The sequence below is a fragment of the Myiozetetes cayanensis genome, unplaced genomic scaffold, assembly GCF_022539395.1.
Source record: "Myiozetetes cayanensis isolate MyiCay16 unplaced genomic scaffold, myiCay2020 scf4, whole genome shotgun sequence".
NCBI lineage: Eukaryota > Metazoa > Chordata > Aves > Passeriformes > Tyrannidae > Myiozetetes > Myiozetetes cayanensis.
The window spans coordinates 3,402,098-3,427,258 of record NW_026087631.1 but is presented as its reverse complement, the minus strand read 5'-3'; the positions used below and the strand labels follow the sequence as shown (position 1 = coordinate 3,427,258).

The window sequence follows — 25,161 nt, the reverse complement described above, 5'->3', positions numbered from 1 at the left end:
ATACTGTGCCTGTTCCTTCCCCCCCCCACACACACATTTGCCCTTCATGGTGCTCCACAAGAACAAACAGGACATTATTTTTAGATTTCATTTCTCCAGAAGGAGGCCATGGAGGAGCTGCTGAGCAACAGCATGAAGGAATGCAGTAGCTAGTTTTCTGAAATAACAACCAAAATGGCTCCATCTGAGCCCCTGCTCAGGAGCAGTACAGCTTTACTCCTCCTGTTCAGTGCACTGAATTTTGAAAATGACAGGGGGTGGCTCAAAGGCACGTTTTCAATTCTCAATGCCTAATTCTTTGAAGGAAATAAACTTGAAGAGGACAAATTCACAGCTTTTTCAGAGCCTCATGACTGTACTGGACTAATTGCAGCTGTAACAACCTTGGCCAGGTCCTATGTAAGGAGTCAACTACTTTTATATCTAACACACCTACCTATACCCTGGCCCAAAAAATGTCATTGTACTGATTGGTGAAATTTCAACCCTCGTTTTGAAACTGGTCATAACAGTCTTGTAACATGTGAATTTACAACTAAAGACAGCAATTACCTGTTACCTCCACTGTTAATTCTTATATTATTTGACTTGCTCCACGCTGGAGCACCCGTTAGTGCGCATGCAGGGCAAGCAGACACCACGGTGCTGCTGCTTACGCTGCTAAATCCAGCTCTAAACACCGAGTCATATCAACTTCATCCTTACTTTGGCAACACAATGGTAACTCTGAGTGCCCCAAAAGAGGAGGGCGGCCAATCCAAACAGCCTTTTGTCGCTGCAGAGTTCGTTCTGGTGCCACCTCACCCAGTGAAACAGAGCCTGAGCACGTTGCCTTTAAGGTGGGAATTTTGTTGAGCTCACTGCAGATAAACATGCCACCAAACTTCCACCAGTATCACAAACTGCTGATGAAACTAAACATCCGCTTTTACCCATGAGAAATTTGTCCAGGCACCTGCGTAATTCAAGGTGTGAAAATCACTGAATTGTAGAATGTTAAGGGGCTGGAATGAGCCTTTGGAGATCATCCAGTCCCGACCCTCTGTGCCACAGGCAGGGACACATCCCACTAGACCAGGCTGCTCAAGACCTTACCCAGCCTGGCTTTGAACGCTGCCAGGGCTGGTGCACCCACAACTTCTCTGGGCAATCTGTTCCAGTGTCTCAACCACTGCCACAAGAAAGAATTTCTTCTTAATATCTAACCTAAATATACAGTCTTTCAGTTTGTACCCATTACTCTTTGTCCTATCACTGCAGTTCCTGACCAAGGATCCCTCTCTGTAGGCTCCCTTCAGACACTGGAAGGTTGCCATGAGGTGTCCACACAACCTTCTCTTCTCCAGGCTGAACAGCCCCAACTTTCTCAGTCTCTTTATAGGGGATGGTGCTCCAGTCCTCTTAGCAACTTTGTGGCCTCTTCTGGCCTTGCTCAAACAGTTCCATGTCCTTCCTGTGTTGGGGGTGATGCCTTAAAAGATGTGGAGAAAAAAACCTCCAAGCCACTTTAGTATTAGATAAGAAGAGCAGGTCTTTTAATTACAGTCCTCATGCCCAGGGGAATACACAGACAGGCATTGCACCCAGACAGTGGTTCTACAACTTTATGGTATGGTCCATTCAAACCCAGATCTATCCATCCCCCCAGATCGTCCCCAGTTCTGCCCCCCACCCCCATCTGGAAATTGAGTCAGTGGTCCTTGAGACTCCTTTTTCCTCGTATTTGTCTTCTTCGTGGCACATATAGTCCTTGGAGCTCCTCCAAAGTTCTGGGCTTGAAGGTTGCTTTGTCTATTTGAGATATCTTCTTGTTTGGGCCAAGGTTAAAATGTTCTTAAATAGAGGTGTTTTTCACAGTTCTACCTTGAACAGGACTTTAAGCAAGCTAAAAGAATTTAGAAAATTCGACATGAAATGGGGAGAAAGGGTTTAGCGTGTGCTAACTACTGCGCTAAAGGCATTATACAACCACATGAAAATTTACTACACAACTACTTCCAAAAATCTACAAAAAGCTAAAAAAATCAAAAAAAAAAAAAAGCTGTGAGGCATCAGGGGCAACAAAACTGCCCAGGTGCTCCCGGGGGGCCTGACAAGAGCAGCACAGAGGGCCAGAGCCCCCTCCCTCGCCCTGCTGGCCGCGCTGCTTTGGGCGCAGCCCAGGCTGCCTTCGGCTTTCTGTGCTCTGAGCGCTCACTGCCAGCTCGTGTCGAGCTCTTCACCCACCACCACCCCCAAACCCTTCTCCACAGGGCTGCTCTCAGCCCGCAGCTGCGCCTGGGACTGCCCCGTCCCAGGTGCTGCACCTCGCGCCGCGCTTTGCTGGAACTTCACGAGCTCCACCATCTCTCGTGTGTGTGTGTGTGTGTGTGTGCGTGTCTCAAGGTCGCTCTGTATTTAATCCCATTCCTCCGAGCGTGCCCCCGCAAACCCGCCGAGCGATGTCCCCGGCAAAGGCTCCGAGCGGCCCCGGCCCCGCTCCGTGAGGGGAGGGGGGGGGCGGCGGCGCCCCGTGCGTGCCGCAGCCGGTCACGTGGGCGGCGGGGCCGGGGCCGGGGCCGGCGCAGGCTGAGGCGGCAGCAGCGATGGCGGCCGCGCTGCGCGGGCTCGGCCTCCTGCGCGCCCGCCTCGGGCTCCCGCCCGCGGCTCCCGCCACCCCCGCCGGCCTCGCCCGCGCCGCGCACCGCGCTCCGGACCTGCGGGCGGGAGGAGGAGGCGCCGCCGCCGCCGCCGCTCGCCCCGCGGCCGGGAGGAGCTACGGCTCGCAGGCGAAGGAAGAGGAGGAGCTGCGCGTCCGCTACCTGGATGATGAGCACAAAGGTAACGGAGCGGGGTGAAGGGGGGGAAGGCGGCGCTGCCCCACCTCGCCCCGGCCCCGGCCGGGGTGACCCTTGCGGGGCAGGGAACGGGGCGGCCCTGCGGGAGTCGCGGGAGGCGGGGGGAGCGGCGGCTCCTCCTCCGGCTGTGCCCGGGCCGCGGGGGATGCGCCGCGGGATGCCGGGAGATGCCGGCTTGGCAGCGGCGGAGATGGGGCGGCTCGGGCTCCACTGGCTCTTCTTGGAGTCGCTGAACGCGGGGACCTTGGAGATCGTTTCGTTCCGACCCCGTGCCCTGGGCAGGGACACCTTTCACCGGACCGGGATGCTCAGAGCCCCGTCCAACCTGGCCTTGGACACCTCCAAAAATGGGACATCCGCAGCTTCCCTGGGAAACCTGTTCCAGTGCCGCACCATCCTCACAGTAAAGAGTTTCCCCCTAAATATCTAATCTAAATGTACACTCTTTATATTTGAACCCATTCCCTCATGTCCTGTTAGGACATGCCCTTGGGACTTACCTCGTCTTCCTTGTAAGGTCCCTGCAGTACTAGAAAGCTGCAATTAGGTCATCTCAAAGCCTTCCCTCTTCTAGGCTGAACAATCCCAGTTCTCTCAGCCTGTCCTCATAGGACAAATGGTCCATCCCTCTAATCACCTTGGCATCCCTCCTTCAGATTCTCTTCAACAGGTTGATGTTCTTCCAGTGCTGAGCACCCCAGAGCTGGATGCAGTGCTCAAGGTGGGGTCTCACCAGCGCAGAGCAGAGGGGCAGAATCCCCTCCCTCGCCCTGCTGGCCCCGCTGCTTTGGATGCAGCCCAGGACACAATTGGCTGTCTGGGCTGTGAGTGCACTTTGCTGGGCCATGTCCAGCCTCTCACCCACCAGCACCCCAAGTCCCTCTCAGCAGGGCTGCTCTTATCTGTTCATCCCCCAGCTTGTGTTGACACTGGGGATTGCACTGACCCAGGTGCAGCACCATGCTCTTGGTCTTGTTAAACCACCTGAGATTCCCATGTGACTGCTTCCTGAGCCTACCTGGGTCCCTCTGGATGGCATTGTGTTCTTCAGGTGTGTCTCCTCTTTTTCGGAGTACTACAGTGCACGTACTGTGTATGTGTGAGGTGCACCTTTCTGAATTGTCGTCTGTTGGCTACTTCAATTGGAACAAAATGAGTTTTAGCGGCAAACTGCCAGAGTTCTGCTGTTTTTCACACCAGTTTTGTGCTTCTGGTCAGAGGCATACAAGGACATAGAATTTGTATCCATGTTTTCTGTACCAGAAGTGTGGCTTTTGCATTCTCTCATCTCACACCATTCTCCTAATAACCCTGCCCTCCTCCTTGCTTTTATAGTTGTCAACTGCTGCTGACCTTAGTCTGCTCAACTATACCAAGAGTTTTGTTTTAACGCCACTTGGTTAAACAGAGAAAGAATATCTGTGCTCCATCGTGGTCTGGAGCCAATGCATCACAGCACGGACACGTGGTACTTCCTCTACTGGTTTGTTGCTCTCCAGATTTTGGAGGTGTTCTTCCTTTGGAGGTGTTTCACCTCCTATGCTGTTTGCCACTTCCTTCCACCCATTTCGGTGCAGTGGGGCTGGGAGTGGTGGGGAAGAAGTAAGTGCAAACTCCATTCCCGAGGATTTATTTCTGCAGCCATGACGTTATACCTGCATTTATGGAGGGGGTAATAGTGTAGAGTTTTGTTCATCTGCAGCGCATGTATGTCTTTATATGGAGAGTGTATCTTGGAACTACCACCGTGCAGTTTACGTCTTTCAGCTTGTTAACTCGGCTGTTTCAGACCTGCTGCAAATTCAGGCACGTGCCTGAGTTGAGTATGCCTGCATATAGCTTTGTGTACATGTACAGAGAGGTAACTAAAACTTCCAAATTTAGCATGAGGCCTAGAAGATTATTCCTTTTTTTTGAAGGGAAAGCTGAGGTTTTGCTTTCATCTGAGGGTAGATTTTTTTGTCTTTATTAAGAGTTGATTGTAAAGACGATGTAGTCTGATCCAGAAGCCATTATCTGTCTTAGTTGTAGTTCTGTTCCCAGCTCTTTCGAGTTCCTTCAAAGTATACTGTAGTGGTGTTTTTCCAACCAACTGTGGAATTAGTTTTAAACATCTATTTTGACTTTTTCAGGATTATTTTAAGTAGAGGAAGAGGCAAGGCAGGAGCAAAGAAGGGTTTGTGAAATGTTGGAGGAGTGTTTTTCCTTGTTTATTTTATGCTTTACCAAGAAGTGGTGGAAAATATCCATGATCTTATAGATATCATGATCTTAGATAGTGTGCAGTTTATATTTCTGCTATTACACAAGTAGAATTAGGCAGTGTGTTCCAGCTGTTGTATCAGCTAGGAATCATTGCTTTTGTAATGTTATGAAGGTATGTTGCACTGAATATCTAACCTAATGCCCCAAAACACAGAAATAGTATTTGAAATGTTAAATCAACTGTGGCTGTCATAAGAAAGGATTCAATCAATGTATTTTTGATTCATGAGTTCTCTTTGGCAGAAGGAATTTTCTTTGGCATTAACTTTCAGAAGGACATAGAAACAAATACTGTTTGTTAGAGAAGGATAAGAACAAGGGTCTAGAAGTAAACCAGAAGGAGACATAAACTTCATATGCCTCCTTCAGCAGCACAAAGAGAAGACGTTTCTGCAGAAGAAATATCTCTGCTTTCTCCCTGTAGTGCTCCTGCACACTCTCCTCCTCACCTTGTATGCCAAGTTCATCTATCTTTATCTGCTTATGGCATGTAATACCCCTGATGAATGAGGACACTAACTCTGTATACACTGCTGTGGTCTTTCTTGCTGTTCTCCAACCTACCATTCCCTTTTCTACCATTTCACAGTGTAGACTTTCCCAAGAGGGACCCCAGTGCTGTGGCCTCATCATAATTTTCCGATACTTCCTGACTCCACCTGGGGTCAGACCCTGTCCCTCTGACTACCTTTTACAGCACACAGACGCTTTCTCATGCTGTGGTTGGGCTCTTCCACGTGCCTAGTGTTTCCATGCTGCTTGGAGAAGGATATATTTTCCAGGGGCTTTTACAGCTGAGGATACTGAGGAGGAAGGAAAACTGACAGTAACTGCCTGACATACAGGCATACGTGTAGCTGTGGACAAGTCTTTTCCCACAGGCAAAGTAGCAAATTGTTCTGCTTCATATCACTTTCATGGGCTTTGTATAGCTCGGGTTTTGGAAGTCGTTAAGCATAAACTAAAATGGTAGTGTATCTGAAAAGGCTGGTTATTGAAGTTTTAACTCAAGACTTTCCAGCTTCCAAATTTAAGCTGAACTTCAGTAGGAAAAAGTGTGAGATTCTTGAAAGAATGTGATTGTAAAATACCCGTGTATTCTGCACATATTGCAGCTTATGAAGTTTTTAGTATTGGTTTTCCGTGAGTAAAGGTGACTGTCAGTGCAGTAGTGTTCTTTATTAAGTGTGTATCTTTTACATTATTTGAGTTTCTATTTGATTGTCACTGGGGCTGACGTGTATTACAGCTGTTGGCATTTCAGGATGTCCATTTAGCCAAGTCGTGTTAGTGATCCCATCGCAAATTTAAATGAGCTTGGTGCTTTTGCTCTTTGAGTTACAGATGGAACTAGGAGAAATATCTTCTTAGTCTTGACTCCAGTGTTGCAGTGTCACTTGCTGGAATGTGATACAAATATTTGTAAAATCTGGATTTTACACTAGAATGACTCGTTATGCTTAGGCTTCCCAGCTGGTTTTAGTTCAGTTTAAAGTATGTAAGACAGCTTTTGGTCCTCATCAGTTGGAATTTTTAGCGCACATGGAACAGGCAGAACAAATATGGCCTCAGTTGAAGTCGTTTGCGTAGAGTAGAAGTTGGAAACTGATAGCTGGCTGATAAATTGGAAACACTTTCCCTGCTATCTTTAAAGCAGGGCTGTGCAGGTGAGATCTACTAGTTTAAGAAGTGCAGAAAAAGATTAAAGTGGTATTTAGAGATGAAACAGGTGCAGATATGGGATTTCGAAGAGTCTTTTGGTGTTTTTAGAAAGTACTGTCTGGTAAACATTGGTGTGATTTTGCACTTAAATACTTCTTGATAAAATGATTAGATGATTCTTGATAAGAAGCCGCCAGAATTGTGCATGATATACTCCCCATATGTTCTTGCTTTACTTAAGAAACTATTCTAGAATAATAAACATCTAAGTCAACTTGTCTGCCTTGGTTTGTCCGAGTAGTTAAGTGAGACAAACTTAAAAGTAACTTAGCTCCCTTTATCATCCTTCAATTTTTCAGTGCATAATTCAGACTTTTTTTTTTTAAATTTTTTTTAATTGTGGAAGGTTACATTTGTGTGTGTATATTTAATACAAATAAATAAATATAATTCAGAATTCTACAAGTACTTTTTATGCAGATTAGTAAATTTTTCCAGCTCTGACAAGATTACTAATATGTGTGTAACGACAGGATTTATTTGTAAGTAACCATGTAAATGTGTTTCTACCAAACATTGAGGATGAATGTTTTGGTCACTTAAAAGTACAAGATAAAAGAGATAAAAATCATTATTATAAGTAAGATTTCCTGAGTGTTGATAAAAACTGTAGTTAGACCATGGCCTAATCACTTAATGTTATGCACATCTTAAATTTAGTGGATGCTATGAAATGAGGGTGTTTCTGGGAATTTGCAGGTATTTTGAAGCTGTTTTTCAAATATATCTTTCAAACGTATCTTTATTTCACTAAAAGGCATTTTTTTGTTTTATTATGCATTACTTTCAAATTTTTTTCTCTCAAACATTAAAAAATATACCACAGGCAGTTTTTTCTTTTGACAGAGGTAATTTATAAGCAGAGAACATAATGTACATTTGCATATGCTTTTCCTCTGATGGTTGGCTAGGAGAGTAATATGCAGGAGTATGACTGCTTATATTAGACAACTTTGGGAATCACCATCTTTTGGAGAGCCTAGCCAGTATGGAGGAAGTTAGTTTTCAATACGTGGATGTAATTCTTAATAGATGCACATTATGTGCTGAGGTGTGTCCTAGAAAAATGTGGGGATGACTCTCAGGAAAAACTATGAAATTAATATTGAGTATAGCATTACGTGAATGCTTAATCGTCCTTAGTATATCTGCCATGTTTCTGACACCATGCAGATACTGCAGTTATCATCATCATTATCATTGTCGTGATTATAATTATTATTATTCCTTACTTATATCTGTTAATGATTACTTTAAAATATTTTTTTCTTTTACAAGTTCATGGTGCTGCACCTGGCTCAGGTCAGCCCCTGGTATCAGCACAGGCTGGGGGATGAGCAAATGGAGAGCAGCCCTGCTGAGAGGGTCTTGGGGGTGCTGGTGGGTGAGAGGCTGGACATGGCCCAGCAAAGTGCACTCACAGCCCAGACAGCCAATTGTGTCCTGGGCTGCATCCAAAGCAGCGGGGCCAGCAGGGCGAGGGAGGGGATTCTGCCCCTCTGCTCTGCTCTGGTGAGACCCCACCTTGAACACTGCATCCAGCACGGGAAGGACACTGACCTGTTGGAGCAAGTCTAGAGGAGGCCATGAATATGATTAGAGGGATGGACCACCTGTCCTATGAAGAAAGTCTGAGGGAATTGGGGTTATTAGGATTGTTCAGCTGGAAGATCAGGCTCCAGGGTGACCTATTGTGACCTTCTGGTACCTGAAGGAACCCTACAAGAAGTCCACAGAGGAGCCTTTTGCCATGCCATACAGTGGTAAGACAAAGGCTTCAAGCTGAGAGAGAGCAGGGTTGGTTGGATATTAGGAAGCCATTCTTTACTGTGAGGGTTGTGAGGCACTGGAACAGATTGCCAAGAGGAGAAGTGTCTGTCCCTGGAAGTGTTCAAGGCCAAGTTGGATGGGGCTTTGAGCAACATGGTCTAGTGCAAAGGGTCCCTGATATTTGCGTAGGGCTTGGAGCTGGATGATCTTTAGGGTCCCTTCCATCCTCAGGTCTTGTGGTAATGGCATATCAGAACAAAACTGATTGAAATGTACATTCAAGGATTGAAATGCACATTTTGTGCACATCAATGCAATATGTAGGTTTCTCTTGCAAACCTCTTATGCTTTTCCTGTTGCAGTTCTTGCTTCATTTTTTTTTTTTTTTTTTTTTCCCTACTTAAGAAATAGAATAGGTGAGTGGGTACCATCTTTTTCTCTTCTGGAGAAGGAAGCAGAAGTGGTAGTTTTATGACTTGATAAAACCCTGCTAAGAGGAACTTGTAAGATTTGTCTTCAAGGATCATCCCTTTGTAGGAAAAAATATTGAATGTGCTTTAATGTTAATTGGAAACTTACTTGTGAATAGATTATTGTTGTTGTTGGAGCGACAGTCTTTGGGCTCTAATGGGGAGAAGAAAAATTCGAGTGTTGTTAAGTGTCATTGCTGTTAAGATTAATGTGCTTCTGAAAAGAGCTATATTTCCTAACTGGATTATGGTTTGGGATAATAACATCTCTAGTTTTTTCAAACACAGCATTTGTAATGTGCCTGAAAGTGTAAAATCAAATTGAGGTCAAGGGGTCTTTTGTTGCTTTAAAGTGTGGTGTTGCATTTGTTTGACTACTTGCATTGAACATGTACGGTGTTTGAATTTGGAGTGATCCTCCTGAAGAAGCTGTGACAGCAGAGAAGTGCTACAGCACCACTCCTTTTTGCTTAACAGAACATAAACAGATTCCTGTGTAAGTGCTGAATAACCACCCTTGCCGATGGTGCTGTGTGGGTACCTCCACCCATGGGGATAAACACATGGAATTTAGGTTTGTAGAACAAGGGAGTGAAGGTCATTTGGGTTAGCCCGGCTCCTCTCTCCTTTTTGGAGGTATCCATACCTAGCAACTGACAGTGCCTTGGGAGCAAGAAAGAGGCACATGTGCTTTGTTACTTGTATTTGACACCACTTTTATTGGAACCTTGAGAGCGGCAGCTGGCGGATGGAGGGCTTTGTTTTCAACTGGTAGCTGCAGAAAGAGCAGCTCTTTAGTCTTGTCTCGTGTGCATGCTTGTGCACATAGATGCGGGAGGAAGCAGAGGAAGGGGACTCAAGCAATGATGGTCAGTCCTTTGGGAGGAAAGGATTTAGTGAAATAAAAGAAGTAGTATGCACCGAGGTGACAAGGAAGGCACCCTGTGGAGGGTGCGAGAGGCAGATTTTATATAGGTTAGGCATTCAAACCTGAGTGGTGAAGTAGTAATCACCTGAGCAAATAGTGAGTTTCTGGAATTTCTTTTTTTGTCTTGTAAGTTGATGGCAGTACTGTGGGCATTTTTGCTTAAGGCAGAGCTCCCTTTTTGCCTTTCATTTGCTGTCCCTGTCCTAGTCCTTTCTCTCTTCTCATTCCTGCATTCTCTGCTTAAAAGGTCCTGATAAAACCTTACCAGGGCTGGACCAGTGTGCTGGTGTTTCTAATTCAGGCAGTTGTGTTGGGTTCAGGCACTAACTGTCTTAAGAGATTCCTATAGGCATAGTAAACTTAGACATTAGCAGAATAAACCTTTCAGGATTTCCCTGTTTGATAATCGTGCCTGTTAAGCTGAGGGGGGGATGAATAAGGACGAACAAATGGAGCTTCTGCTGCAGCTGTTCAAACCAGTGTGATCAGTTGGTGAGACAACTGATTTACCTGGACAAGGGGAACTGTGAATGTGTCTTTGGAGCTGTGTACCAAGGACTGAGCTTGTTTTTTGTGTCTTGGGGGAGAACTTTTGTATGATTTTGTTCCTTTTTAAGCAAAAGTACAAGTTTCCCATTGTTGGTATTCTTTGTATGTTTGTGACTTCCTTTTACCTCTCTGAGAGTTCCTAGTCTTAGCTGTGGTTACACTTCAAGCTTTAAGAAGTCTCTGAAGACAGGCTATCTAAATATGGAAACATATGCTTTACAATTAAGGATCTTCCCTGGTTGCATGTCAGCACTTCACACTCAAACATGAAATTTGTGTATGCAGTTGTGTAATTCTTCATTCAACCTTTGTAAGCACGTTTTCCATGTGAAGGTGTAAGTGCCATATTTTTGTTCTTAAAATGTGAAATTTCTGTTGAATATTGGAAAAGTTTGTTTTCTTTCAGAGACTTTTCAGAAACTTTTTTTTGTAGCCCTTGATTCCTTTTGTGTAATCCAAAATAATAATGGTATTTTACATAGATGATACATTTTTTACTACGTTGTAACAATAATGCAATTTTTCTTCCCCTCCAGGAATTGTGGTGCTTGGATTAAACAGATCTCATGCCAAGAATGCACTTAGCAAAAATCTTGTAAAAATGGTAAGTGAAAAGAATAGCTTTTAGTATAAAGGTGAAATATTGGAATGAAGCACTTTAAAAAGTGTTTGGTTATTCCCCTTCCTCCTTTTCTCTGTAGATGTCAAAAGCTGTGGATGCTTTGAAATCTGATAAGAAAGTACGAACTGTTATATTCCGGAGTGAAGTCCCAGGGATATTCTGTGCTGGTATGCAAACTTAATTTTCCTGAGAAGCTGGAAGTCTGTATCATTAATTGCACAAAAAAAAAAAAAAAAAAAAGGCCCAGATTCCAAGGAAACATGTCTTTTTCATATATTCATCTCAGTAGCAAACAAAACATTTTTGTACGATTTTCCTCAATTGCTGACAAGAACCAAATATTGGTTTTATTCTTTCTGTGTCATAAAGTATTTCAAAATTTATAATAGTTTACTCATGGTGGTGAAAAGTCATCTAATTGAACTCCTAGAAAATCTTGCATGTACGTCAGAATAAGTCCAAATAACACTAGAGGTTGTATGAAGAGGCTTTGTAGAAAGCTGTATTAAACCTGTATTTTAAACACATTAAAATGAATTTTTAATTAAAGAAACATACGTAAACTTAAAATTTCGCAATGAATGTGCATGTTACTGCAGACTGAATGTATTCTCAAATTAAAAACAAATCAAAACAAAAAGCAACAAAAAGCACGCACCCCAGCCCACATATCCAACAGCACATGTGTCTTGCCAAAGTGCTCAGGAAAACAAAAGCTCTCAACTACCAGACTCTGGGAAACAGAATTTGTTGACATGTCGAGATCAATTCATGCAACGGTGTCTTCTGTGGATATCAAGTGAATAGTCTTCCTATTTTTGAATGTTTCAACTGATTGTTACTTTATTCAAATTTAATTTAAATCCATTTAAAACTGAAAACAGAAGTCAGTCAGTTTGTTCTTTCAAATATACGAATAAGACTGAACTGTCAAAAAAAGATCAGTTCTGAAATTTTTCTTTTCTGTCATTTACCTAGTCATTGTGCTTGATAGCACCACATAGCGTAATTATTCCAGTTTTAAATACAAAACAGTTTCTTCAATTTTTTACATATGTAACACACCTAAGCCCTTTTAGTTGAGTTTAACATTTTTTGTTGCTTTTAATAAGTCTGTTTTCAGGCAGATACTGTTAGTCACTTACAAGACTTGTGAAAAGAACTGTCTTGAAAAAAACAGAATAATCAATTAAGTATTCAGCAATACATATAAATAAATGTATTAAATGTGTATGTATGAATTAGTATATTTAAAGGTTGTATCTTGTTTCAAACAACCAAGTTTGAAAAATCAGTTACTAGTAATGCCAGGAAAAAAGGTTTTAAAACTGTAGTTTTTGAACTGTTTAAGAGTGTAGCATCAGAGCAACACATGCAGATGGGGTTTCAAGTTAGGTGCTGTGTACTTCAAATAAAAAGGTGGCTGCTAGCTGACATTTGTTATCAACTGTTGGGTTTTTTAAACCGTTTTTTATTTAGCATCCTTGAATTTTGTGATGGTGTTATATGGGAAATGGGAGAGCAGTAATACTGGTTTTGAGGGAGAGTATCCCAGGTGTGCTATCCATATATTGTATTTATGAGCTCCAGGTACTTCTCCGGTATTCTTTGTTGGCTGACTCTTCAGAGCTGTTTTGGTATCAAGATTTAACATAGTCATTGTTGCTTGTTTGGCCTCAAAAAAGCAACTCAGAATATGTATAGAGAGCTGACAGTAGGCAAGATCAAGGATGTTTTTGTTGGACATCAGGAAGGAAAATTGGCCCTGAAAAGAAGATCGTGAAAAACAAGGGCTGGATAGCTGTGTCTGGATCTTAATCCAGGGAGTAGGCATAGGGTGTGGACTAAGTGTCTATAATTTTGAAAAGGTGATGGGTAAAACAAGGGTCCTGAAAAGTGAGATTCCGGCAGCTGAACCGATGAAATAAAGGATGTTCCAACAGCGGTAAGTGAAATTCAGGGTGAACCAGAATACCTGAGTCAGGGTTTGTCAATAAAAATAGGCAGAACGAGCTCAGTGGGTGGATGGATAGCTTCAGTAGATGACTTTAAGGAGTGTCTCCACAGAGAATGAAAACAGAGAAAGTGTAGTGAGAAGTGGAAAAAACAGGTAACAGCTTAGGGAAATAGGATGAAGGAAAAAACACTGGATGTAAGAAGGCATTCGCTGGAGGGGACTTACTAAGAAAATTCAGTGGAACAGAAAAAAGTGCCTTCAAACTTAAATGTTAAAGGAGAATGTGTTGTTTCAGGAACACTTAATGTCCTTAAAAAAATGTAAGGGTCATCTGGTGAAATGTCACATTTTCATAGGCATTATAGTGCTATTCAGTTAGGCTAGTCCTGGAATGTTTGTTTTGGGTTTTTTTTGTATTTCCTCAATTATGTTTTCTTGCTTGCATGTATGGGAATGTATGTTTTTAAAAATACATTTTTATGATGATTTTTTGGACCACCATCTGATGTTTTACAGACCACATATTGAGAAACTTTGTCCTAGAATGTAGTTCCCTTTTATGTGTGAAATGAAGTCCAAGATCCTTAAATCTTGCCATTCTTCAGCTATCAACAAAAATCTGTGAAAGCCACAGGCCAAGTGTCTTGTTTCCTTCTAAGGCCTAGTCCACAAAAAATGACATCCAACTGTTTTTCACAAAATAACAGTGTGGATGGTTAAAAGATTTAATCGCTGTTGGTGACTGATCTGGATCTGGGTATGATGCCAAATTATGGAATTTTCACATGGTGAAATGGGAGGGGAAAAAAAAAAAAAAAAGAAATTGTATACAAGAATGCAGAGATGTGCCAGAAATCATATCCTTTCATTTCTGCATGAAAATTCACTTTGAATCTTTTACTACTGCTTTCTCTATATCTCCTGTTTTATACTCCATACATCCGTGGGTGCAGAAAGTTCCTCATTAATGCTCTAGCACTGATGAAAAGGGGCACCTAGAAGTCAAAGAATTGCTTGGGTTAAGGATGTCTGTGTCTATGAGCAGACTATGTCTGTGGGTAATTATGTCTGTGAGGGCTTCTTGTGCTTCCATTAGAAGTGCTCTGGCACCGAGTCACTTCTTGGCTGCTTTCTTTATCTGGAACCAAGTAAAGTGTTGGCCTTTCTGGAGTGAACATGTGTGACCAGTCCTGGCCTGTGTAAGTCGAGGCTGTGAACGTGCCAGTTCTGCAGCCAAAGCTGCTGAGTCTGTGCAGGAGCCCTTTTATTTCCTGTCAGCTTTCCATTACTGAGGAAGGCACAGTCTTCTGCAGGTGTCCCATGGGCAAAGTGATCATGGGCTGTGCTGTGCTCACACAAGGGGCCGAATTACATTAACACAGGCAGTTTGAATAGCTTCATTTTTCACTATTAATGTAATTTTAACATATATTATATATATATATTACTGATATTGCTTAGGGACTTTTTGTGAGCATGTTGTCAGGATTTTTCACCTTCAGAAAATTTCTGGAAGTGTGTGTGTGTGCATAGTACTATTGGGAGATATGGTACTGAGAGGAAGGGAGGAGGGAGTATCCAGAAGTTGATGCAAAACCTAATTTTGGAGTGGCAGTTTATTCACAGAATCACCGAATGGGTCAGTTTGGAAGGGACTACAGGATCCGTCTGGTCCAACCTCCCTGCTCAGTCAGGGTCATTCTGGAGACAGTCTTACAGCTTCTTCTAACTACATGAGGTCTGAGAGGAGGTACAAATAAAAGACGTTGTCCAAGAGCTGCTTTCCTTGGTTTTCAGTGTTTGATAGTGGCTTTGGTCCGAAGAGCTGAACAACCTAATATTGCACCTCGTTTTTTATTGCTTTTGATTTCCCAGGGCTTTGAATAAAAGGCAAAATAATATTTGTAGAACTTCTAGTTTTTATAGAATTTTACATTTGGAAGTGTTTTGGCAAGCTGAAGCCTGCTGCTTTCCTTTACTTTTTTTTTTCCCCTTGTCTCTCCCACTCTTGTCAGTGTGTTTGGTGACATGAAATGGGGATTATGCTATATTTTGCAATTGAAAACTGTGGATATTTGAGGTCAATTACATTGATCAATCAAATACAATCAATAACATCCTTTTCTTTTTAAACAGTTTTATTGTTGATGGTTGCAGTGATTAAAGAGACAGAGTACTATTATATTCTTTTCCTTCCACCTTCAGTTGCTGTTCCTTGTGCAAAAATAGTTTTCCTTAGGATTGTCATGTTCCTCTAGCCCTCTTTTCATGTCCTGTCAAGACAAGGCACTTGTATATGTGTTACAAAAATGAACTGAAGTAGAGGTTGAGAGATTGAGGGGTTATTTGCTTTGTATATGTGTGCATAAAAAGAGAGAGAGCTTTGGGACAGTTTTTACTTGACGTATTTGAAAAAATTTTATTCTTTGGACACCTTATTTTAGAAAACTTCGAGACATATCAGAATACAGACAGTGAACTTTTTGTTGTTGTTTTTTGTAACAGGTTTTCAAAGCAATTTGAAAAATGTGTGTATCAGAGCTCTTAAAACCACTTTAACCTAAAAGTTACTGCAACTTGGCCAATAAAACCCTCTCTTGGAAAAGCAGAAGTAATCTTTCTGGCAGCAAAAATTCATCATTTGAATCTGTGGTGTGAGTAAAGCCAACCCAAATGCTTCTCCTGTTGGCGCAAATTGTCTGCATCAGAATTTTGTTTCCAGCAGGGCTGAATTGGCTGTATGGTGTCTAGTTCCTGGCTGCCACCTCCAGCTGGTGTAGTTTTTCTGGCAGAAGTTTATGAAGCAGACAAGCCTAGTAGGGCAGGTCCTTGAAGACTTCTTTGTTTATGAGGTTTTGAAGTGAAGGAGGAGAGGAACTCCATTATAGCTCTGAAATACTTGACCTACTCTTATTTTTGTAGAACTAGGAGGAGTAGTAGGGAGGTATTACTGCTGGTGTAGTCTCCTTTTGCCCTGCAATCTCTGTTAAACGAGCAAGGAGAGAGTATATATTTTCCCAGAGCATGTTCTGTCCTCCAGATCCCAGCTCCTGCACACATGCTAAGAGAGTTTGTGTATTACTTCACTCTTCCTTTTTGAAGATTCAGGTCACACACAAAAATGTTTTAGCGTCTTCTGAATACTTTTGTTGCCGTACATGCGTTTCATTCCCCAAAATAAATGCCTTCATATGTAGTCTGCAGCAAGGGTTTTTTTCCTCTGCTTTTCATTCCAGGCTTTCACCAATGTTCAGATTCAAACTGGTGCTCTCTGCTTGCAGACTATCAGGCTCAGTGAGGGTTGCATTTCCCCCAGGGCAGCATCAGTTTATGTGAAATGCGGCAGGTTGGTCAGCCCTGTGTCAGCTCTGTTTTGTGAGTGTGTGCATAGTAATCTGTTAGGTTTGGATTCTACAGATTGCATTTGTCTGACATCATTTATTTTACTTCTTGATTTTGTTGTTGTTTTTCCGAAAGAACAAGTTGTTGTCTTGATTTTCTAGAGCATGTATTGAACAGCTGAGCCAATAAAGAGTGCAGTTAGGATTGTGGTTTAATCCCCAGGTCTACACAGAAAAAAAATTCCAGTAAGAAAACCTGTTTTGGAAGTACCTCAGTCAGTTTAACTCCAAATTCTCCTCTACCTTCTACCCTGACAACGCATACTGAATTTCAGAAGAAATTGGAATGACAGCTAGAAAAGTCGATCTTGAACAAAAGCTTGTTCTCAGTCCTCAGTATGGCAGAGCTGCTATGTTCCTAATTGATCACTTACATGATTCTAATATTGGAATGTAGTTCAGAAGGGCTCAGCATGCTTTGTCATCCATATTATTTTATAAGTTTACCTCAGCTGTGTGGTTACTTTGGAAAACAAGCTACTGGGAAATTAGCAAATAAAAATTGGTTTGAGCTAGTGCAGCAAATGGTGGCACAGTAAATAGCTGCATGTGAAGTTGTGCTTCAAAAATAATAAAAAAATATGCATACATCCTTTAACTGCAGAAAAAAATACAAGTGGGAGGTTTCCAGGAAGTTTTTCACTAAGAATATGAGAATTTAACTATGTTCGTTTTTTTAATCTCCAAAAGACTGATCTATTCCTGTTGAGGAGGCAGGCACAAGGAGTGGGATGGGAAGTTGGGTAGGACTGTTCTCAACAGTGAAGTCCTTAAATCAGCATCTAGTCCGCTGTAAAACTTTAAGCTAAGAATCACTTGTCTGCCTTCTCACTGGTCATTTCAGTGCCTTCCTGGAACAATCTATAGAATTTTTTTTTTTTACTTTTTCGGCTTTCTGAAATTTATTCTCTAGTTGGGAATAGTTTTTAAACCAGTATATTGAGTTCACATGGGCCTCTCTGAGAAGAGACCAGGAGCTGTCCTGGTTCTGGACGTAGTGAGCTGCATCCAGTTCCAAAACAGACCCCTCACTGTCCAAAGCTGAGTCTGTAAGTGATGCTGGTGACCCCTCTGTGATTACATAATTAGGAATGGTGGAGAACCATGTGCAGGAGCCATGAGAGAGAAGTGAGGAGAAAAAATGTGAGGGAACAACCCTGAAGACACTGAGATCGGTAGGAAGGAAGGGGAGAAGGTGTTCGAAGACCCAAAGCAGAGATTCCCTTGCAGCCCAAGGAGAAGACCATGACAAAGCAGGTTGTTCTCCTGGAGCTCGTGGAGGATCACTCCGAGCAGATAAGAGCCCTCTGAGGAGCAAGTGTTACGGTCTTACTGCAAGCCCCATTCCCAAATCCCATCATTCGTGATGCGCAGCAGGGGAGAGGGGTGGAGGAGTTAGTGGTAAAGTTAAGCCAGGAGAGAAGGAAGAGCGGGGGCAAGATGGTTTTAATTTGGTTTTTGTTTCTCACTATCCAAGTCTTATTGGCAGCAGATGAAATTTATCTTGCCTAAGTCCAATCAGTCTGTTTTCCCATGATGGTAACAAGTCAGTGGTCTTCCTGTCCTTATCTTGATCCGTGAGCTTGTAATTGCATTTTGTCTCCTATCTTACTGAGGAGGGGAATGAGAGACCATCTTTTTGGGCACTTGGCAGGTGGCCCAAGTTGTTACGGATTTTCCAAAATAAGATTGAGGCAACACCTTTATTCTTGAGGAACTATGAAATTGAGGGTGGATTGGTTATATACAGTCTCAGAGAAACTTGTGTAAAAACTGGGCTAAAATAAAAGTAGTGAGGAATCTTTCTCTCTAGATGAGTGAGTAGTGAGCAGTACTGTGTAATAAGTACTGTACCGAAGCTGAAGTGGAATAACTTCAACAGAAGAGACTAAATCTGTAGCTGCTTTGTTCTTTTTTTCCATCCGTTACATGAGATGCAGGACTCTTTTCATCAGGCTTGACATCTGTTTAGATGTCTCTCTTTTCCTGCACTGTGTGCTCTAAAGCCTTGTCTGTGAAATACTGTGTGTCCTTCTCTAGTTTTGAGGTTCTCTAATGACAGCTTTAGATTAGTTACTCCTTTAGTACCAGGAGCAATTCATAAAAATATTAAATTTCTGTCTCAGAGGGACTCCGTTCTTCCGCTGAATGAAAACAATTTGAATTGAAAGTACTTTAAATTGCTGTGGATTTGTCTACTGTGTCAGAGTTTTTCTTAGGGTTCAGTGGAAGTAGAGACAACATTATTCATAGCTAATATTGCCATAGCATAAAACTATAAAAAAAAAAAGAAAAGTTTCCGGTAATTGGATGTATCCATCTGGGGATGCTAGTTGTGGATATATCCATGCAATTTTTCTTCCTTTTTTGGTCTTGTATGAGCTGTAGACCACAACTAACTGTGATTTGTGATCACAAAATAAATACCAAATTTAAGATCAGGCCATTAATGAAAAGTAAATTATGAAATCCAGCTAGACAGTCGTCTTTTTAGCAGTATTTTCCCTTGATTGACATAATTTTCATATTTGCTTTTTCAGGATGATGAAACAACATCTGTCCGTTCCTTCTCTTGCATGGCTTGTGGTATCTGATTAAGAAATGGAAAAGTATTTATTCCAATTATATAAGCATTCTTCTTTCTACTTCCCCGGTAGAACTGAAGCCATCTTGAACTTGCGATCCATGCTATTACTTAAGATTTACTAAAAAGACCCAAATCTGTCTTGAGTTGGTCCTCCAGTAATGTGGTGAGCCTTGCCAAACAGAATCAACATTCTTGTGTGTTTTTGCTAGTATAATGTGACTTTGCTAGTATAATACTTACCAAAGGCTGGACATGCACGTGGAACTACAGCACCTTCTTCAGTTACTTGAAGTGGGGGGTTTTTTTATGTGATGTTTTTCTGTCTCTAGAACTAATTTTGAGGGCTGTACTACACTTGGTGTCATTCAGCTGGCTTAAGTGTGCTGGGAAGTATAAAAGCAGTTCATCTTTGGATGTTGGGGAACATAGTGAGGCCATGGTAAGTTTTACTTATCATAAAAATAATATATTTTTTAAAAATTTGTTCTGTTTTAATAGTTTAATGTCTTTAGTCTTTTAGTCCATTACAGCAAATGCACACAATGCAATATTTTCTGGAAATATTTTTTCCAGTGAGAGCCACCTAAAATATTAAAAATATTAAATTCAAGGTAAAAGATATACTTCTGAGCAAGTGACATTTGATTAGTTCTTTAGTTTATCCAGAGGAGGGTAATAGGAAACAGGAATGACTTTCCCAGAGCCATTAAAAAAATTACAAAAGCATGGGAAAAAAATTGTTCAAACTGAATACTTAAAATTATTACATTGAAATGTTAGGTACAAAGTAATTTGTTAAGTTCTGAAGGAGTAGTCACAAAGCATAAATATAGTGGTGATAAAAGAAATTTATTTGTTTCAATTCTGTGCATGACAGTCAGAGTAGTTCTCAGGGTGTTCTCTCTCTTGAGCAACTGTACAGAAACCCTAAGGAGACAAATTTCTGAAGGGAACACTTGGCTGTTTTTGAGTTCCCCTCCTACGTCTCGTTTACACTAAGTTGAGTAAAATTTTGGAAATGCAGCTTGTTTTTTTAATGGAAAATAGGGGGTTTGAGCCTAACTTTAGAGCTAAGACTTTTATACTGAAATGACTGAAAGTCATTTAATTGATGAGAATAAACATAACCATATAGCTTACAAATAAGGTCCCAAACAGCTGGAGAACTTCTGCAGTTTTGGGAGATGCTTGAAACAGACACAGTGCTCAAGATCTTTTGGATTGTTACAGAAATGATGCAGAAGTGTCCTGAGTAGAAATCTGTAGTGACTTGGTGTGCAAACTTGACACAGGCAGGAGTTGTGGAGAAGGACCTTCAGCACATACCAGCATTTAAATGAAAGTGACATCTTGTCAAGGGGACTATGAAGCAGTGAAGGGTACCTTGCTTGAATACCTAGAATAGAGAAACATACATACAGGCCTCACTTAGAGTGCTGTAATAAATTTTCAAATATCGAAGTTTTTTCTGAAGTGGATTTTACCAGAATAGACTAAATTAAAATGGAAAAGATACCAGATGGATGCAGAACATTTTATATTGGGAAAACTCTTCTGCAGCTAATGTTCTTAGGTAATTGGACAACTTGTTTTCCCATTTGCTCTTATAAAGAGACTCTGCTTTTTGGATATAAAATATATTAAAAAAAATATTTCAATATTTAGAACATAATCAGAAATAGTTTTACTCTGTATTTGTCTTCTTTTTTTAATATGCTTCTTAAGGGGTTTGGTCCACAGATGTGTTTGGTGATGTAACTAGCTTATTGCAGCTTTTGTTGCTCGGAAATGCATCTTTAATGGCTATGTTATGTATGTGGTGCAACTGCAATGCATTCCATTTTGATTTAATAAAAAAGCATTCTGTAGTATTTCTGTCACGTTTATCCAAACCCACGTTTTCTGTGTCACACAGGTGTGTGAATTCCTGCATTTCGTGTACGTGTTACAGCTGGGTTTGACTTTTGGAATGTAGTCCTTGTGGCACCGCTTAGGGCTGCTTCAGGGCAGTGCTGAGTTTCACATACAGCTGCTCACTGAAATGCAGAACACTTTTTTTTTTTTTTTTAATTTTTTCCCCCTTTTTTATCCTGTGTCATTGGAGCGTGAAATTAGATGACTGTTGGCACACACGACACCATGTAAGAAATTTCTCTTAATACCCTACATGTTAGAGATGTGTAGGTGAACTTGGGTGTCATAAAAAAGGACTTGACTGGAAACTTGCATAACCATCACTGGACCACTTCTGGTGCCTGGATCAAAGCGTGAGGACTGCAGGGTTCAGTACTGCTGAAGTCTTTGCTTTGGTAGGGTAGACTAGTGGATAGGATGCTGTATCTGAGCAGTTTTATTTCTGTGGAAGTGAGCAAAGTTGTCTTGGCATGCTTGAGATTCTCCTGTTCAGGAATATCCTTCGTGTGGCATAGTTTGTCATCTTCAAGCAGGCTATAGGCTGTATTGATTCCTGCAGGTGTGTTAAAGCCAGCTAAGTGTTGATTTAATATTTAAAGCTGCAGGAATATCTGTGCAGTCATCACTGGTATCTTTTGGCTCTTTGAAGTCACAGGGCAGTTCAGTTGAGTCTTCTGATACCCTTGTATGTATCAGTTTTCTGTACCTCTCTAGGTATTTTGAGTTATTGGAGTTGCTTTGCTTGTGGTTGACGTATAAATTAACAAATGCCTTAAGTACCAGTGGTCTTATCTTTAGAACCTGTACTGGGCACGGCTGGGACAGAGTTCATTTTCCACACAGCAGCAAGTATGGTGCTGTGTTACAGACTGGTGAGCAAAACAGTGTTGAAAGGACACCGGTGTTTGAGTTGTCACTGAGCAGTGCTTGCTCAACATCAAGGTCCCCTCTGCTTCTCGCTGTGCCAGTGAGTCAGCTGAGGGTTGGCAAGAGGCTGGGAGGGTACAGGGCTGGCACAGCCAACTTGAGTTGCGAAAGGGAGTATTCCATGGATCGTGACATCATTACTCAGCAGCAAAACTGGGTAGTTGTTTTTCCAAAGTAGACCTTGCTCAGGGCTGGAGAGGCATTGGTCTGTTGGTGGTGGACGATTGTTTTTGCATCCTTTTCCCTCCCTGTACTTATTAAACTGTCTTTAGCTCAGCCTGCAAGGTGGTTTTTCCACACATATCCATTCCCCCCTCTCCCCCTGCCCACAGCTGGCTCTCGCTTTTCCTTTTGTCTTGTCCATCCTGCTGGTGCAGAGTGAGAAGGCAAGCTGAGTGGGGGCTTATCTGCCATCCTGATTCAAAACTGGTTTTACAGTACAGAACTATGGTTTTGTATGACAGCAAAAATGAAATCTGTAGTCATTAGGTGAGTTAGTTCCAAAAATGTCCTGTAGGGTAATAAACACCAGCATCACTGTATTGTTACCCTATTCCTTTTTAGCTTTACTAGAGGGATGCTTGAAGTCACTTGAAGCAAGTCCAGCAGGTGCTGGAACCCTAGAGGGTTATTTTTTATTCCTGTTCTATTTTCAAAGTGCAATGGTGAACTCTCAACTAAGAACTTAGCATTTAGGGAGGTGCTCCTGAATTATTTTTAGTCCAAAAGTACCTTCAGCACTCTTCAGGTAGAACCACAAGTTTTGGAAAACTACTCTTTCTGTACTTCCAACCTTTCATGGTTAGCAGTTTGCACAGACTTTGGGAGACGATTTATGGGGATTGTTATTCTCACTGCTTTGCATGTGGACAGTTGCAGGTTCTTACTGGAGTCTGGAATTGCAGCACCTTACAGTATTAGCTATTAGGTTATGAGTTTGAGATGTATTCCTAAATTACAAAATGTTGTTTGGGTGTCTTTCTTTATAGCCTGCATCAGCAATGTGGTTTTGCTTTAAGCCTTTCATTTCAAGTCTCCCCACTGGGGATGGAGAAAAAGTTCTCTGTGTATGTTTAAATTTTTATTTTTATTTTTTGGGGGATCTCTTGAAAGCTGGGTTAGTATCCTAACAGGCATTAAGACAATTCAGGAACTTTATTTTTCCAAGCTACTTGCACATCTCTGTCATAAACATGTTTTTGGATTCCCAAGACAACTTTGTGTGTTTTGAAATAGAATTTTATTTATTACCCAGAAAACACACAGGGCTTATTGGATAGACTTCTGTCTTTTTTTATTATCAAGTTGTTTGTGGTTTGCTGATTATATCAGGTTAGTAGGGGTGTTGAGCAATTTGACTGAGTCCAGCATGATGCCTGGAGGTGTTTGAAAGCTTAGGCACTTAGGTCATGGTTTAGTGGTGGACATGGCTGTGTTAGGTGAATAATATTGCACTCTGTGATCTTGGAGGTCTTTTCCAGCCTCAATGTTGCTACAACTGTGTGATACCAAACCCACTTTAACATGGTTGTGCTGGAGAATAGCTATTTTAGTTCATTTAATTTTCACTTTTCATCATCTTCAAATCCTAGATAAAAGAAAGCAATTGCATCTTTATTATGTGTAAACTCTACGTCTGTCGTAGATTCTCTTACAGCTTCTCAAAAGCTACACATTTATTTTCAGGTGTTGGCTAAAGCTTTTGCTGCAGTTTCAGGGCATGCACATGGATGCCTTTTTTGTCAGAAATTACAGTCACTCATCTGGTGCTCTATATAAAATGGTTTAAAACTTTGTGGTTTTAAAGTGGCTAAAACTAGCTTAATAGAAAGATACAGATTATTGATTAGCCCTGATCATACTAAAGTGATAAAGATAACTTTTGGTTTGCCCTTTGCCACCCAGGACATTGCTGGTGAATACCTTTGTTCTTAGATGAGGAACTTAATTCTTTTTAACCTCTCTTGTGAACATTTGAGTTTCCCACTGCAGCCTCTTAAGGTCTAGATCTCTTCCATAAGTATTAAGTCAAATCGAGGGGTCACTTCCATTTGAAATACTCATGTCATGTCTGTTTTTGTTGTGTTGCTTTGTGAAGAAACGATGCTGGTTTTTTTCACGGTTCTCTGAGGCGTGTTGTCATCGTACACTGTGTCAGTTAAATAACCCTTTACTTTGGTGTACTAAGTGCCTGCGCCACCTGATTTCTTTATTGGTGAGGGAACTGAGCCTGCTTTGCCATTTATATCCTTGGCTGAGAAAACCTGCTGGCAAAAATAATTTGATCTCATGCGCTTGGTGGTAACGTGTCCTGGAAATAGAATACATGTGCGCAACACATGGAAAAAATAGTTATTGCATGGTAAAGAATTCTTTTCCACTTGCTCTTGAAAAGAATAAATAAAGTGATCATGTAGCAGAGGTATTTAGACATATCTGAATCTATGGCATTTTCATCTTAAGACAGTTTTAACAGTTAGTTTCATACCTGCTTTTATAAATGGCATAGAATAGGGCACAGTGCAACTATATATATACATGTATATATATATGTGCTAATTGATTCAAATATGAAGAAAAACTTCCAATAAGTAAAAGAAATGCTGTGCCTTTTAGTTGAATCCTGCCTGTTTTAACGAAACACAATCCCCCCCCAATTCTTTAAAGATAAAAAGTTGCAGGTAGGTAGGTAGTTGTCCACACTGTTCCTCAGCTCCTTCCAATGTAATGCAGAAAGTTTATATTAATAGTGAAGCATCAGGGTTTTGTAGGATATAAAAAAATTTAGATCTAAAATAGTATTTTGTTGGTATTTTACCATTTCTTTGTGGAATTCCTGCCACCAGCTGGAATTTACCGAATGCATGTGAAGGGACATGGGTTTTAAGTGATTGAGCTTCGGGCACAAATGTCACCAATCTGTATAATTTTTTAAGCCCCTCCAGATGGCAGGTAATACTCCAGTGTTGTATCTCATTTCCTTTTCTTTCTTTCTTTCTCTAAAGTAATTTGCTGACAAGCCTATTGGATAGTCTTTTAAAAATAGAAGAGATCAAATATCTCTGAAGTATTTTAAAATAACAAGTCCTTAGAAAATAGAATTGAGTTTGCAATATTGGTGCTCAAAATACATTCAGTGGATGGCAAATTTCGCTGTTTGAAAGCACTCTGATTTATTTTTCTGAGTCAGTTTGAAGCCTTTGGGGACACAG

The 25,161-nt window shown here is 41.4% G+C and overlaps 1 protein-coding gene across 1 annotated transcript in view; it reads left to right on the top strand.

Annotated features, from left to right (window-relative positions):
* The first annotated feature begins 717 nt into the window (after positions 1-717).
* AUH (AU RNA binding methylglutaconyl-CoA hydratase) overlaps positions 718-25,161 on the top strand; it is a 108,082-nt gene continuing 83,638 nt past the window's right edge. The window contains exons 1-4 of the mRNA XM_050328884.1: positions 718-807; positions 2,526-2,820; positions 11,078-11,145; positions 11,243-11,330. Of these exons, the coding sequence (XP_050184841.1) occupies positions 718-807; positions 2,526-2,820; positions 11,078-11,145; positions 11,243-11,330 (541 nt within the window). The remainder of the gene's footprint in view (positions 808-2,525; positions 2,821-11,077; positions 11,146-11,242; positions 11,331-25,161) is intronic.